This window comes from Euwallacea fornicatus, chromosome 14, assembly GCF_040115645.1.
Source record: "Euwallacea fornicatus isolate EFF26 chromosome 14, ASM4011564v1, whole genome shotgun sequence".
Taxonomy (NCBI): domain Eukaryota; kingdom Metazoa; phylum Arthropoda; class Insecta; order Coleoptera; family Curculionidae; genus Euwallacea; species Euwallacea fornicatus.
Genome location: NC_089554.1, coordinates 4681713 through 4698650, shown reverse-complemented (window position 1 = coordinate 4698650; position 16938 = coordinate 4681713). Strand labels below are relative to the sequence as shown.

The 16938-nt window shown below is 37.5% G+C and overlaps 1 protein-coding gene across 3 annotated transcripts in view; it reads right to left on the bottom strand.

Annotated features, from left to right (window-relative positions):
- The window catches only part of Camta (Calmodulin-binding transcription activator), a 175315-nt gene that overhangs the window by 9488 nt on the left and 148889 nt on the right, over positions 1 to 16938 (bottom strand). For 2 of the 3 annotated variants that reach the window (XM_066290084.1, XM_066290083.1), the window contains exons 6-23: positions 11968 to 12103; positions 8922 to 8993; positions 8667 to 8858; positions 8528 to 8614; positions 8143 to 8473; positions 7957 to 8089; positions 7670 to 7900; positions 7434 to 7585; positions 7152 to 7385; positions 6704 to 6976; positions 6476 to 6646; positions 6136 to 6362; positions 5955 to 6084; positions 5750 to 5895; positions 5367 to 5692; positions 4680 to 4937; positions 4181 to 4290; positions 3020 to 3118 (exon numbers count right to left, since the gene is read on the bottom strand). In XM_066290084.1, coding sequence (XP_066146181.1) covers positions 3020 to 3118; positions 4181 to 4290; positions 4680 to 4937; positions 5367 to 5692; positions 5750 to 5895; positions 5955 to 6084; positions 6136 to 6362; positions 6476 to 6646; positions 6704 to 6976; positions 7152 to 7385; positions 7434 to 7585; positions 7670 to 7900; positions 7957 to 8089; positions 8143 to 8473; positions 8528 to 8614; positions 8667 to 8858; positions 8922 to 8993; positions 11968 to 12103 — 3308 coding nt within the window. The remainder of the gene's footprint in view (positions 1 to 3019; positions 3119 to 4180; positions 4291 to 4679; positions 4938 to 5366; positions 5693 to 5749; positions 5896 to 5954; positions 6085 to 6135; positions 6363 to 6475; positions 6647 to 6703; positions 6977 to 7151; positions 7386 to 7433; positions 7586 to 7669; positions 7901 to 7956; positions 8090 to 8142; positions 8474 to 8527; positions 8615 to 8666; positions 8859 to 8921; positions 8994 to 11967; positions 12104 to 16938) is intronic. The other variant, XM_066290085.1, reaches the window with a different exon arrangement.

Here is a 16938-nt window from a genome sequence, read left to right as displayed (position 1 = left end):
GATAATTTTGCACTGAAAAATATAGTGTAACCAGAGAGATATGACATAAATTTACTTTTTTTTTAATGAAAAACATATGTTATAACTTAATCTAAAAGGTATTTTTTCAATTTTTAAAATGATACCAATAAGTAGAAAGTTATCTCTCAAGGATGGCGGACTTATAGCCTTTTTAAAATTTGATATTTTAATTTTAAGATAGTTGCCCATGAAATCATTCATATTGATTTATAATCCGTTTGACACTGATAGCTTGCATTATTTAAGTCTAATATAAATTTAAGTTTTGAATTACTTTGATAATCATTTTTTTATTGTGAAAAAATCAAATACCTATTTATGAACAATTATTTGTTCATTGCCCAATTCATTATTGATAATATAAAAGTTCAAAAATCCCTCCATTTTCTATGGGGAACAATAAAAAAGAACTGTACAGAAAAAACATATGAATCAGTAGAAGCTTTTAAAGGAGACGTTAAAGAGGCTTTCCAAATTATCGATAGGAGTTCAATTACAGAAGCTATAATATCAGTTTTGAAGCTATATAATGCCTGTGTAAATAACAATGGAGGAATTTTGATAGTATTATGAATTAATTGATGTGTGTTATTAATAATTAATTAGTTAATTAATAAATTCTTGTTCATAAATAGATACTAGATTTTTCATAATTAAAAGAATTCTTATCAAAACAGTTCAAACACTTATTATTAATAAATTTATATCCGACATAATTAATGTGAGCTATCAGTGTCAAACAAACAATAACTCAATACGAATTATTTTTTTATTAATCGTTAAATAAAATCACCCTGCATATGTAAATGCTTTCATTTCTTTAAAAATCATACGCAGGAAAAACCGCGCAAAGAACCAGTTATATCCAGATCGCATGCATTCCACTACGCGCTCCAGTTAGACGGCGAAAAAAGATGGCGCCATCAAAATCCGGTTATATCTGGTACACCTGTACTGCTCTACATTCCACACATTCCACTGCGAAATGTTTCAGCCCAAGTTAAAGGGGATGGTGTATTTAATAAAGATATAGCTCTGAAGCAATTGGGTTAGTCGGCCACCGCAGGTAAGACAGAGAACGAAAACGTTCAGATAAAACCTGCATAAGGACGTAAATATTGTAATACAGGATTGGTCGGCTATGTATTTGTCCTTCTCTCGAATTCGCACGTCATATCATTCCCAGAAAGAAACGGGATGATATAACCGAAATTTTCCCGCCATTTCTGGCCACTGTGTCATCATAACCTCAAAAGTATTTGTTGTGATTTTAGGTTTAAGATTGTTATTGTGTACAAGTGGAAAGTGATTTCAATAGTGGGTGATTTCATTTGAGTGTAATAACTATGACAATAACTAACTTAATCCTATCAAACATCGCTGGGCCAAGCTGAAAATGATGGTTGATTTGCAGTTCCTTTTCTGAACGTGAAAAATTTAGTGGCTGAAATCCAGGTGGGTGGCGTAGATAAGTTTAAGCATAATAAAATCTGCCATTTTTTGCGCTTGGTTTTGCATTAACCGCTTTTGAACCAAAAGATCCAGTCTTATCCGATTTTGTTTAAAGTTTTAAGGCTTGCTGATGTGGCTGTCTTTTACTAAATGTTCCAGGTATCTTTCAGCAGCAGAATTACTTTAAATTTGTTTGCACAGACAAAACCATATTTCTCTTGTGGCTATTAGTGTATGAAAACTGGTGAAGATATAACTCAATTCATTTTTTGCACTAATGAAACATGCTGTTCTTTGGTATAGTTATGGCTAATTATGAATATTTCAAGCATTACTAAAAGTATCAAAAAACGTGCCCATGTGCCACTCTAACGTAAAATGTTAGTTAGAAAATGCTATTTTCCCATTAATTGTGGGGCTCTTTTCATGTCCTTTCGGAACGATCTTGAATCACTCAAACATGCTAATTTTGTAGATAATTCTTAGAGGTTTCGTTTGAAGGAAAAAAGTAGGTGTGATTCATTCGTGTCACGACTTTTTCACCAAAAAGCATCAGAGAAAAAACTTTTAAACGCTCAATGTATCAGACTTTGTAAATATTAATGTTATCGACACTGATAAAAAAATTAGGTCGATTTTTCTTTACCTCGGTAAGATATGAGTAGTTCCATTCAATAACAAGCTGGGAACTGAGATTTTAAAAGAATTTATTTCACCCCAAAACCCCTAGAGAAGCAATTTCAAGCCGGTAAATTAAAAACTGCGATTTAGTCTCAATTTAGAATAATAAAAAAAATTATTTGACACCCTGTAGAATAAGAAAGAGCTACTTTGGCTGAATGACTCCATTTTTTTGCCCTGTAACCCTTCACATTCATTTGTGGCATTTTTTCTGGGACATCCTGAATACATGTTCCAGCTGTTGTATAAACACATATTGGTATTATGTCATATTTCTACATATTCTCATATTTGCTAAAACATCAAAATATTGAGACTTCCAACTTGAAATCCTGACGAGTATTGTGATATCTTGAATAAAACAATTTACGACAATTTAATATCCGACTCCTGAACAGTGAACCCGGAAGAATAAATTGAAAAAAGGCAAGAATAGGCCTTCTCCGAGTGAAGTTGACGGGCTTTCCCAAACATAAGATAATTAATCTTCTTTTAACGAGATCTAATGAAATGGTCATGTTTGATTTTTGAATGGTTTCGCAAATGTTTACATTTAATGTGTCAATTTCACTGAAGAGACAAGGCTGTAGAGCAAATTCTCTATAATCACTCACATATAGAATAGGACATTAGTAGCTAGACAAAAACCATAGACAACACCAATCCGCAAGCAATTTACGTCTACTGTACAAACTCTACCTCCTTTAATTCTTCCAATAGAAAAGTTCTTAAATTTGAGCTCCACGTAACATTTTCATTATCTCAGTAAATTGTCTGCGGTTTACACCAATAAACATAATATAGTAAGTTAGAGAGAGACAACACCGATAGACAACATATACATAGACCATACATAAGAACTGACCTACTGCGCTTCCCGAGCACACCTCACGCTCGTCCTCATCGCTAACTGCTTCCACGTCTATTAAAGGACTATTGCTGCGTCCTCCTGTTCCTATTTCGCCTTGAGGTAAGTAAAATTATTTGCGTTAAACAGACATAGTATTAGAGATAAGTTGAGAAAGAGACTTTTAAAACTTGAAATAAGATGTAATAATTTAGGTAAGTAGTTACTGTTGCCATATGCGGTTTTCTGAGCTATACAGGGTGTCCGTTTATGAAGCTCAACCTTGGGGATCATTAAAGATAAGAGGTCGGTTAAATCGCAGTAAAGTGTTGATTGTTTCGAATTAGCTCGCCCAATAAGGTGAGGAAAGCCATCTAAATTTAGTGATTTTGCCCCGAGTTAACCACCTTCATATCTTACAGAGACCTCCATAGTTGACCTTCAGAAACCGACACCCTCTATGTACAATTTAATGATGGTATATGTATCTCCGAACTTACTTGTGGATTGTATTACATGAATAATAAAGATTTTTTGCACTGAGTAAACTAACACAACCAACAAAATATGTTGTAAGAAACAGCTAGTTAACTACACAAGAATGCGGTCGTGTATGGTTAGCTCATTAAGCTAACTTTCCGATAAGAAAATATGTGAGTTATGCACCACAAACAGATATTTACAAATTCAACAGGTCATACTTTACTGAGTTAAAATATCTGCGGATTAAAGCGTTTTAAAACTTGGTTTGTCAGCTCAACCAAGCCACATGCGCCGAATAATAAAAAAATGATTGGGAATATCAATAATAAGTAGAATAATATAAAATTAAATTCTGTGTGTGATACTTTAATACTTACCTTATTAGAAAAGATTATTAATGTTTATTTCTAACTACTCAAAGGGTGCTTACACTCAAGTATATACAGAGCTTAGTTAGTTACATCATCACACTAAAGACTTTTTTTTAGTGTAAATGCCCTTAAAAATAAACAAAACAGGAGAAATATACTGTAAGCGTGCGACGTTTAGTTAAATAAATCTATAAGTTACCAGACAAAATATTTTTATGGGTACAGACAATAAATTACTTCTTGCAGCAAACGGTTGACGGAACAAAAAAATCTTAAGGTGACTGTGAAAAAAAAATTATGTAAACTGGAATGTAAAAAGACTTACACAAGGCAAAATCCATCCTCCTCCCGCTGGTTTCCAGGGTATCTGATTCAAATGAGTTGTCTCTTGTGGATAGGGAAGACTGAAGTGGCAGAGACATGCTTCTATCAATCCTGAAAAATGGTTATGTGATTTCAATACGCCTTTAATGAATTCAATTATCCGAATTCGTCGATATTTGTTTATGATCTTTTACTAGGCCCAAGACTGAGCCAGCAATATTGATTCTAGATTCGAGATCAACTGATAAACAGAACGGAATGATTCATTGGTCATTTAAAATGATATAGGAAAATAAATAAGTTAGCCAGTGTAGGTTAAACATATAAGGAATTTCGATTTTAATGCGCAAAGTTATTGTATTATCGTTTTTTTACCGCCAACGATAACTGCTCAAAATAAGTCATTAATGAACTAGCCCAATCTTCAATTCGGCGTTTAAATCCGGATTAACAAGAAAAATTTGAAGATTCAACAGAAAATCCAACGACTAAATACTCACTTCGACAGTTTGGAACTTTCTCTGGATCCAATTTTTGAACTTTTAGGCCTATTGGAAGCGTCGACAGCGGCGAAGCTGCTTGCGCAATTCATGTGAATCCCACTGTCGATGGACGGTCTTTTGATTAGTTTCTGACCATTGCTACCTCTAGTGCTCGATGATAAGTCGGATAACAACGGACTTGGTGAGGAAGTCAGGAATTTGTTGTTGTTTTCGTGGTCCAGATCGATGCTGAGGAACTTCTTGCTGTACTCATTTCTATCAACAGACATTTTTAAGGTTATAGCTGTTATGAGAAAGTTTATATTCCCTTCGTATAAAACTTAAGCTTGCAAAATGTGGGGAATGTCAGTAAGCCGATTATAATTATAATCTTAGACGTCTTAAATAATTAAAGTCAGTTCCGGCAACTTCGACATTGAGGTGTTACATAATTTATGGTTTTATGACTATATATTAGTTATACAATTTCTTCAGGGATTGTGGTTTTATGCAGGTTTATAGAAGTTTTATAAATGCTTCCTTTACCACATGTTATAACCTACTTAAAGAATGACATATCCTTTCGTGATAACATATGATGCTATAACAATTATACAAAATAAGGTTCTTTGGTGCACCATTCTTACAAGCATTTTATTACGCGATGATTAGTGTAAACTTGATATGTAAAACCATGAATAATACCTAGTAATGGTGCCTGGCCGTAGAAATACCCCATCATGGCTTTTACTGGTTGACGAAATTGAAGCTAATGACCCAATACTACTGGCAGGACTCATTAAGGTCGGAGACACATTGTCTACAGAAGAGTGGCTGGAATGCAAAAGCATATTCGCTTTATCTCGCCTTAATTCCAGTTTTTCCAACTCATCAACCAAATCAGTCTGGTTATTGGCGCGAGCGCATTCCAATGAGGACTGATTTTGCTTGTTTTTGATGTTCAAAGCTGTGTGATTCCACTTGTATAGCATTACAGCTGTTTCGGTGTGGCCTCGTTCACATGCCCACATCTATATTAGAAGAGCGAATATTAATTAGCAATACGAACATTAAAAATTATTTATTACCAAAGGGGTGTAACCATATTCATCTTGACTAAGAGCATCCACTTCTGTCTCTAAGAGAAGAGACGAATTTTCCGCTCTCCAATGAAGCATTGCACAAACCAGTCTGGAGTAGCCCAGGGATGCAGCTAAATGAAGCAGTGTCATACCTATGAAGAGATTTAAAAAAATTGTCAAATCAATAGAATCTTTAGCCATCAGCACGTACCTCTATGACTCGCAAACCAGGACACACTCAGTTCTTCACCAAATTTCCACATCCGTGAGGTCATATTTTGGCAAAAATTTACCAGGCGGTCTTCAAAATTGGATTGCGTAAATAATGCTGTATCTTCGACCTAAAAGTCACTTTTCAAGAAAAAAACTAAAACATTAGGAGAAGGTCGTACGACATCATTATCAGTCGGTTCTTGCTTAATCTGCAATCTATCGTCCATCGCCTCTAACCTCTGCAGCAATGTGAATTTCAGTAAATTGTCATTGGACCTTTCTACCTTTGGCTCTGGGGCCGCAATTTGCTCTTCTTTGGGAGGAAGCTTGTACTCGAATATCACAGAGTTGGAGATCACGTATCCATCACACGCCACTTGTAATGTGGCCAAACCGGCCTCGTGCGCTAATTGGTAACGAAAAATTGTAGTAGTTAGTTACACTACAAGGGGAGAAAGAGCTACTGTTCCGAAATTATTGCTGATTACAGATGTGAGAGAGAGTTAACCCAGAGATTACCTGGACAATAGCACCGTAATACTCCGCTTTGTACTAAAGTCGTGGGGACTGGGAATGTATCGAAAAGAACGGTGTAGGGCCCCGAAGAGTGCCAAGGTCCTGTTACCAACACTTTAACCCCTCCTTCAGGGTATGCCCATTCGGGGGAATAATCAGTAATTTTTGCTGCCCCTATGACGTGAATATGAAATAATCATACTCTCAGGTATACTCTCTAAATAAAAAAACCTTCTTGATGTTGAATTCCATTATGTTGTGAATGCTGTTGGTTATGCTGATGAGCATTCTGGTTGGAATGGCTCTTGCCGTGTCCGGTCCTGCCCGCTTCGGACGGATTTACTTCTAATAAGGAAGCGTGGCCAGACTCCAAGCCCTCCAGGTCTGGAAATTCGCCCAGCATATCGAAAGCATCCAAGTTTACAAAGACGTCATCGTCCACTACGTGGGTCGGAGATACCACCACATCGCAGTTGTTGATGAAGTCCATCGGGTTAATGTCTTCTGTTAGAAATCGAAAGCATGAGATAGAGGAATAGTCACGTGGCCTAAAAGTGGGATGCGAGGCCGGAAATTGGGCAAGTGTATTAAGGAACTCTCTTGCAAGTTGTGAACCCTGTTTTTCTCACTACACCAGTGTGCCACTACAACCACTACTTGTGCGTTAGGTGACACTTGCCAGTAATATTGTTCGTAGATTCATTCCTTTTCTTGATTTGCTGGGTAACATTAGCAGTTTCCGTATCATGATTTCCATGGCGGCCGTCTAACTCGGTTGAACACATAGGCATATTGGCCGAAAGAGTCCTCTGGATATCTTCATGGGACAAATCCAAAGTCTCATTGAAAAATCCTCCACTGATTATGGAAGACCCATCGCTTTTGCTCACTATTGATCCACTGGAGCCTGATCCTAGGAGACGAAAATTAGGTACATTCCAAATGATATGTTGCCATTTACCTAAGAGCACAACAGTCTCTTCAGAGAAATTTTGATGTTTGAAGTCTTCATTGGGAGTCTCTCCATGTCCGGTGTCCATAAGTTTCGAAGGTGTGGAAGGAGCGCTGGACATAATGACTTCAGCTTGATTCTGAGACCTGAAAAATGACCGTCTGAGGGATGATCCCAGATTAAGATAAAATATCAACATTTATTCTAATATATAGAGAGGGTGCGAGAAAACTGCATTTTCTTACATGTTGTTCCGACTTTGCTGCTGTTGATGCTGCTGTTGCTGGTGTTGATGTGCATTTTGCTGCTGGGCAGCATAAATATTGCTTTCAAAAAATGATTGTCTAACGTTCTCTCCTATTTCCATTTTATTCTCCTTTTGCTGCTTATTCTTTATTTCTTGTTTATTATTGGACGCGTGTTGGCATGACGATGGCGGATTGGTGTCCATGACTTCTTGTTTTAAAACTAGATGACTGAAACCCATGGAAATGAGTAATCCAGAAACCTCATGAATTCTAAAACTAAAGACCTTGTTCTCGACTCCTTAACTATCCCCCTATTCGTATTGCAGGTCATGAAGTTGGCCACCGATACGGGGTTAACAAGGTTTTGATGATTTGTACTATTCGTATTGCTGTTTAAGATTAGCAGTCCTCCACTTCCTGTTAATTAAAAAGTGGCATTACTGGTTTAATTATGCCGCACAGTTGGTTACCTTGAATTTGCGACAAACTCAAAACAAGCGGAGGCGTATTTCCCGAACTCGATGAGCAATTATTTCCATTTTGTACCGTTAAGTGTGAATTTCTTTCTCTCGAATACACCCTGGGAGAGCTGTGATTGTTAACGTGCAGCGATCCAGAGCCCGTAGTGGAAGAAACTTGGTTGTTACTTTCAGAATTTGATATACTGGAATTCCTGGAATTTGTACTAGAACTAGGAAGTGGCGAGCCAGCTTTGGCTGAAGTTATCCTGCGCATTGGATGAGAGCAGCTTTTGCCATCCGCACAAGTGGAATCTGGACATCCACACTCTAATTGCTTCACCTAGAAAAATCGCCGTCGAAAATTTTCCTTTTTTTGATGAAAGATAGGAAATACCAAAGCGGCTTGTCGCGCAACTCTTTGCTTTTCCATCAGCTGACTCACAATAGCTTCCACAGTTTCAGCAGTTTGCAGTTTAAAATTCTTCAAAACGAAAGCATTTATTATGCAAAAAAATGCAGGAAATGGGGCTTACCGATATCTCAAGTTCGTTGTTCAGATCAGGCTCGTCCTCACTGAAAAACATGGGCTTCAACTGCGACACTAACTCGTCTTTCGTCCACTCCTTTTTGTCGGCCCACAATGCCAGGTTCGGCGTTATCACTGCCAGCTTGTTGTCATCTGGATACGGAACATTAAGGTAGTGGACAAGGACTATATCCGGATTCTAAAACCGGGAATGTTTTAGAGTAATTCGAAGTCTGGAAGCGACGAACTGGGTATATGTTACCTGAAGCAGCCAGTAACAACGTCGATGAAAGGTGGGCAGGATTGCTGAATGAACGTAACAGCCGTAAATACACTGTAAGACAAAGGATGGACGTAAAGCTCCAGTGTAGTAAAGTCTTTGTGGACGAATGGAGCAGTCAGAAAATAAATTACGAATTAAAGCTCGTTTTCGCGTTATTTTGTAAACCTTTAAACTTCCCCAAAAAATCCGACCTAAAATTTGTCCAACTCAGCTCCGAAACACGAACACAAAAACTTTTATTCCGAATTACTCGCGAAAGCTTAAGATTATCATTAATTAGAACGTTCCGATAACGTCACTGCAAAAGCTCCACCGTTCGAATCGAATGACTGAATTGAGAGCTTTAGAGCTGTCCAAGGGAAAATGTAACCATTCAGGCTGTTGAATTAAACCGAATTAAAGAGGAACATTTTATCTTTTTCGATAGATCTAAGGGTGGTAAAAGGTTTTATTCCGAGCTTCACATTAGACAAATTCAATTGATAGGGTGGTTTTTTTATTGTAACTCCTCACGAGAGAAGGATTTAGAGATACGCCGTTTAATTTTCTATTCCCGATGCTCTATCTTTCAGATGGGAAGTGGGGAAAAGCATGCAAGTTTTATCATACTAAAACAACTGAAAAACCTTAGTTAAAAACCACAATGAAACTATCTGGACTTCTTGGAGTAGATTGAGAAAGTTAGGTCGAGAAGGAGGCAGCTTTACTTCTATTACCCTTAAAAGATGTAAACGCATTGTTTCCGCCATAGATATAAACAAATATTGTCAGTCCTTTTGTCTGTAATTTTTTTTACCGCGCTTGTACGGTAAAGTGTTACTTCCAGCTCGTAAAAGTGGATCGTAAATCAATTTAACCGCACGCCCGTGGGAAAAATAAATTACAAAAACTCCATAAAACCCATTTGCATCAACCCTAACGGGATAATTTCGGTGTTGTTCCCAACCTTCATTAAAAATAAACGTTACCCATTTCGTTGGAACTTATTTTTATCTAGAACTAATTATCAGAGTTGTTCACCCTTAGCGAAACAGTGCTAATCTTAATTTCATTATCTTCGCGATTTTTTACGATAGGAATTTTAGGAAGGACTCGACCGGCGACTTACTTTAAAGACTTCTTACTAATTAAATGAAAATTTTGCAGGTAATTAATATCGTGATAACCGGGATTTGCGAAGAGAAAACATCGATGGTTGGATGATTCTTTGCCTTCATACGTTAAAGGATGTTTGAGCCTTAAGCCGCGTTTACACGGGTTGTGAACCACGTTCGTGAACCGCGCTATCGTGGGGCACGAAAGTATCAAATTACCATTCGTGAAATATGTAAAAAAATAATCTAGGAATCGTAAACCGTTTACACGGGTCGTGGATTCGGCCAGTCGTGAACATGGCATTTTCTAGTAGTGTATTTGAAGCAAGTGCAGTGATGTGCCAGATCTTAGGATATTATCTTTTATCACACCATGATAATGTTGGAAAGATAAAAAAAAAGACAGAAGACAGCCCAAATCGTGGGTGAAGAAGTGGATTGCAAAAAAGCGAAACACTTAATTAATTGCCAAAAATTACAAAGACAATACCGGGATGATCTTAAGAATTTGCTTCACATATTGGAACGTACAACAACTTTGGCACACACATGGTGGAGTTTTTAAAAGTATAAACCTCAATATATTGAAAACTATGCCGGCAATGGAAAAATCGAAAAACACGCTTAGCATAGTATGATGGGGGGGAAGATAGTTTGCGGTATGACGAACTCAAATGCATCTGATAATTACGTAATTTGTAGGGTTCCACAGCGAAGGTTCATTTCTATAATACTCGAAAAGTTTTAAAGTTTCGGAGTCGCTTATGCGTAATCTATTCATATTGATTACCGCTTCACGACTTAGTCAGGCAAAAAATATCCAACATGTGCGATATCCGAATTCACGATCGTGGCGTCTTTCATTTTGATTCTTATTTCACGAATGTACTGTTCACACGAGGCATACCCCACGAAACCGTGGTTCACGATTGTGGTTGACTACCCGTGTAAATGCGGCTTTATGTAAAATGTTTAATAAATAGTAAGGGCCACCGCATTCCGAGGTTATGTCGGGAAAATAAACATAGACTGATTGAATCAAAGGTAAATTAATATGTGCATAAAGAAAAAATTGTAGAACGACACGCATTTTAACTCCACTTTAGGGGAAGTTCGTTTCGTTCGGGACTTATTTACATCAAAAGAAATTTGCGTTTCACCTAATCCTGAATGCTGGAAATCCGCCGACTTTAACCTTAATCACGGAAATATCACCTGGCACACTTTTTCGTCCTCCATTAGCAACGGGACAAAAACATTAAACAGTCCTTCCGCGCTTTCGCCGTTCGTGGGGCTTTTTTCGAAAACATTTTTATATCCGAAATCTGTGCAATTTAAGCGAAGATTAATGTTTTTAAACGCCGGTTAATTAACCCAAACAATTACCCCGTCTTAACGGCGCCGAGCCACGAAAAAAGGAAATAAACGGAATTAGTTTTGCGGACGAAACAAATATTATTTTTCGCTTTACGCGCTTGCAGCTTTTTTTGAATGGGATGGTATGAAATGGTCCGCTGACGCCGTTTATTATGTGTTCAGGGAATCTCTGCTAATTTTAACAGCGATAGGACAGGAAAAGGTCAGGTCTCGTTACTGAGGGAATCTGGACATGTGTTATTTTTGCATGAGTATTACGAGAGATGTACCCTAATGCCCGCAAAAAAAGAACATTAATGTCCCGAGCTTGACTGTAAAATCGACAAATAAAGAACCTGTTTATTAGTTGCATGAGGAAAAGTTCAAGATGGGGTCATGCACGCACGGAAAAGTACATTTCGGGACGGGTAATGAACGATCGTTCCCCTTAGAAGCGCACAAATGGCATTTTCTGTGCATGCCGAATTTTCCCGAGCCTCTACGGGGAAGACGTATTCTCAGTCCAGTCCAAAAAATACAAATTTTCAACGACGTGTAATGAAAAACTATTCTACCTCAGTTCCTTGGACTTTCAGCTTCATGTGGTCCTCCCTGGTGGTTTTCCCATCTTTCCTCTTCTTCCAGCAATATCCGTCTCTGCGGTATCGCACTTTTTTCCTACTGTACAATAGCATGGATCCACTTTTAGGCCTGAAACCGAACATTTGTTTGTTAGTTGTGAAATTGGTCGTGTTATTAACGGTCGGTTTTAGAATTTACTGCAGTCGAAATCATTTAAAATTGATTCTCATATCATGTTCATTCGCAGCCAACTGGCTGCCTCCTGTGTTTTCAGAAGCCGATATATCGGACCACAACAGTGCGATAAATTTTGTCGCAGCTGTGTTAACAAACTAACCTTATTACGTGCATATTTATATTATTATAGTGAAATTTAGCGAAATAAATTAGAATTGATTTGACAATGATCATCAGAGTGAAATAAGGATCCGGTTTTGTTTAGCAGCTTTACGCATTTCCGATTGAAATCGTTAGGATTTGTCGTACTGTTTTTAAGTAATATTTGTCAAGGAAGTGAATAAATGGATTCAGTAAATTAATCCTGGAATTAATGTTCCGAACTTCATTGGAAAGCAGTCGAATCGGTTACGGAAGATAGTTAAACTTTTGCATACGTTCGCATTAAATTTATACGCGATTTACGGGATAATGCTTTCGGTAAAGTTAGATTTGATTCGTGAGTAATTACAAGAAAACGCGACCCAATTCAATTATAATGTTCCCGTTCACATTTTGATTCTGTGTTGGTTCTCCTTCGTCTTGCAATTACGTCAAAAACAAATTTAATTTTCGAGAAATGTAAATAGCTCCCAAATATCCTCGAGCCCGTGTACGCGTATGGAACTATCGAAGCAAAAAGAGGAAAAGTGAACTCCACTCTACCCTGAGGGCCAATCTAAATAGCGTGTTGGCTAAAGGCGAATAAGGAAATGAATGTAAAACGGCTTTAGAAAATTGGGTGCTGAACGTGCATTTCCGTGACTGAAAAATGATATTTGGCTCAGTGTGGTAGGTAATGATGATGGTGGGGCACAAGTTGCATTTATCGGTGGTTTTCTAGAATTTTTAGCAGGCTTGATGTTGGGACGTCTTTAATAGAAAATTTTCTAAAACGTTGAGATACGAGGATAGTCCCAGAAGTAGCCGACCTAACACTTAAAAAAAAAATTTTTTTTTGGTAAATATTACATTATTCTTGAACATAGTCTTCTTTCAGATTGACACACTTTTCCCAGCGATGTTCTATAGCTTCTATACCTTGTTTATAGTAAGAAGTTTATAGAAGAAGTAGAAGAAGTGGAATGATCCAAAATAGGCTTTCACCTTCGACTCCAACTCTTCATTATTGGCAAGTGCCTCTCCATCGAGCCATTTTTTAAAGTTTTGAAATAGAAAATAATCTGAGTGGGTCAAATTTGGCCCACCAGGGTGGATGAGGAAAAAGTTCGGAACTAAGTTGATTGATTTTGATCATCACGATGACTGAAGTGTGGACTGATGCGTTGTCTTGATTCAAAATGTTCTTTTTTAACAAACGCGGTCACTTTTTCCGAATTTCTTCGGTCCAACCGCAGCAATAAATTTATATAATATTCTTAGTTTTTTTTCCTTTAGGGAGATAATCAATTGAAATTATCCCACGTGCATACCAAAAAAACTGACGTCATCACTTTTCCTGCAAATTGAACCGTTTTTGCCTTCTTTGGGGCCGATTCTCCCCTTTGAGCCCATTGTTTTGACTGCTCTTTCGTATCAGGTGTGAAATGATGAACTCATGTTTCATCCATGTTTATGAATCGACGCAAAAAGTCGTCTGTATTGCTGCCAAACTTTGCTAAACACTCTCTTGAAATATCTTAACAGCGCTGTTTTTGTTCAACTGTGAGTTGTCTCATTTTGCGTACAGCTTTCTCATATCCAGTTGTTCGGTCAAAATGTGATGTACAGGGTGTTCCGATTTGGATTGTTTTAACTGGAAAATCTCATTTCCCGACTAGATAGGGGAAAAATAGCACATATGTTAAAAGCTCGAGCATTGAGAAAATATTAATGGTGAAAATCGTATTTCGATATCTTTACAGTCCACGCCGCTATAGGGCGTTTTTAAAAGCTCCTCATAATTTTTTTGTTTAGAATAACAGCGAAGTAAAACAAAAACATTCTTAAGGCACTTTTTCGATGTGATTCCAGTGGTGTGTTCACTTGTTTACTATATCTCGTTTTGTCAAAAACTGACCTAACATTTTTATTATAAATGAAAATCACATTCGGCTATAACTTCAACAAAGTTTCCATTTTAAACCATTTCCAACTATGTAAGTATGTCTATAGTTATTTTCATTAATGCCGAACCAGATTCCTCCTGAATGGAACTCGGACCTAAAAGCGTTCAGCAAAAACGGCTCCAAAACAAACCCAAATCAACGTAGCACCCTCATACTTTAGACATTAGTTTTTCGAGGTTAGGTCTTTGTAATATCGGCAAATTTTTAACGAAAAATTCGCCATCTATATGTCCGGTCGGGTACTTCGGGGATAATCCTTGTACCACATAAAATATTCTTTGAGCCTTTGAAAGTTTTTACAGGCTTGGTCGCATCGTCAAGTAGTGCTATTCGATCGTTGTAAAGTGCAACTCAGAAAATCAGCCGATTTTTCTCTGGACAACTTTAAAGTTCTCTTTATGCTCCTTAAATTTGTTGTTAACGATCGTGTTCAACGGACTCAACAGACGTGTAAGAGTTGCCATTACTGTTCAGTCATAGATGCATTCTTGAGATGCATTTAAAGGGGGATAGTTTATACTTAGTTTCATCATTGTTGTGATGTACTGATAAGGTCCCGTTGAATCTTCGTAGATGCTTTGGTTTAAGCTTAAGAACGTGTTCGTTCACAACGTTGCTATTATAAATGCAAACTATGTAGTGAAAAAATTCCCGCAGCAATCATTTCATCAGTTTCGAGGTAAATGATTTACTTATTCTATTTATTGAAATTTCTGTTTATATTGTGTGCGTTTCATTTTTATTTTGGCATTTCTCCCCGTGGTTTCATACTTACTGGAAAATTGCGTGCTGCTTTCCTACGTAAAATGGTTCTAAGACTAAAGGGTATGATTATTTGCTGAGTAAAAACAGAAGGGAGCGCGCCTTGAACGCAAACCTTCATCCATTATTTTGATTCGTTTGATAATACAATATGCCCTTCGCCGGCAAAAGTAAACTAAACAAAAGTTTTCCCTAGCTATATTTATTTTGTATTATTCCGCCGTATGGGGTATACACGAGACCATCCAGCATCTGAAACTCTGTGTGTTGTGTGCGGTATTTTCCATTCCGCTTTCTGCTCCACCTTCATCTATCTGATAATGATCTTTCAGCAGATATTAATGACGACCAATTGTTGTGGTCCTTTAAATGACCAATTTGCTCTATACGACTTAGTGGTGATGTTACTACTCAAATTATCACATTACACTTAATATCGACACCCGTTTTATTATGAGTCATTAGTGCAGCACACAACCATGTTTGGAGCTTAACAGAGACGTTCTGACAAAAATATTTGCTTATTTGTAAAATGCGGCGCCCTTCGTTTAAACTGTTTGTTTTTAATTTTGTTTTCAATTTACTAAATAAATAAAATAAAATGTAGCCCCTGCAACCGTCACAATGCTTACAACTTTGCGAACTTAGCTGGGAAAGTGGTTTGTTTGAGGGTCAGATGTGGAAAACACCTAGCTTTGTTCTCGGCGTTTTTCGATATGCCATTGTAAATAATCGGAGGAACAATGGTTTTGAGGTTGATTTAATAACAATGTGGTACACAAACAGGTAAGTAGTCTGTTTAAAGTTAACCAAAGAGAACTGCTGACAATGGATATGGGAAAGCGGAGCGTTTAGTACCATTTATTTGACTTTTAATTCAAATCAAAGAACTACCGAGCCAAACCATGTGCGATTGATTGAAACCTGCTTTAGGTTAGTTAGGGCTAGTTCGGGTTGGTGAACAGACGCGTGCTGGTATTGTGTAGCGAGTGACGTTGTTGAGCACTCGTCCTTTCAGTGTAAAAACTGGATAGAATGAAAAAGAAAAACGAAGAGACAGGAAGATCGATAAAGCCTACCAGCTTCGTTTAGACATTGGAGGAGAATGACGAAAACTCGAAAGAGATAGAGAGGTGGTGAAGTAATGAAAGAGAATAAAGGTGACGAAAAGAAAGACAGAGAAAGGACCTACAGACAAACATAATGAAATAGGAGACCGGAGGAAGGCTGCCCCACCCTCTGAAGTAATGATTTGTGGTGTGGTTTCGGGGAGAGGGGGGAAAGATAAGATGGGTTTTTAGTGAGTAATCAGCTCTTAGCTTGAACTCTTGAGCTCTACACTGTCAGCCTAACTAATATCGAGTCATCAAAGTCTGATGTGCATAAATTTTTTTCCCAGACTTTTACAGGAAATAAAAAGTTAGCTGAGTTCCTTTTTTTTCGGGCACATGGACTTATAGAAAGTGGGAAGACAATTGCTTTTTTATCTTAGGCGCCCACGAGACCCACGAAACTTGGGAACTATTTGTGTAGAAAAGGAAAGAAACAGAATCCAAAGTGCACACAATATTCCCATGTAAAAAATGGGACGAACAAAGGAAACAAACCGAAAGCCAAATGGACAGTAGACCGACTAAAGGGAATATTGCGGTTATGGTACTGAAAGCCGAAAATCATTGGAACAGCAAAAAAGAATAATGAAATCAAAGCGAACTCGCGTTCTGAGAAATGGAAATATCGAAGATGTCTGGATAGTAGATTTCATTCAAGTTCAGAAAAAAAAGGTTAGCTTGGGTTGGTTCAGGTAAAACATTTTAACAATTAACTTGAGAGTCTTCGACTACAAGTGCAAAAATCGGCATTGAATCTTTATTAAAATAGAATCCATTAGTGCGTGTTAGAACAAACACTAATTAG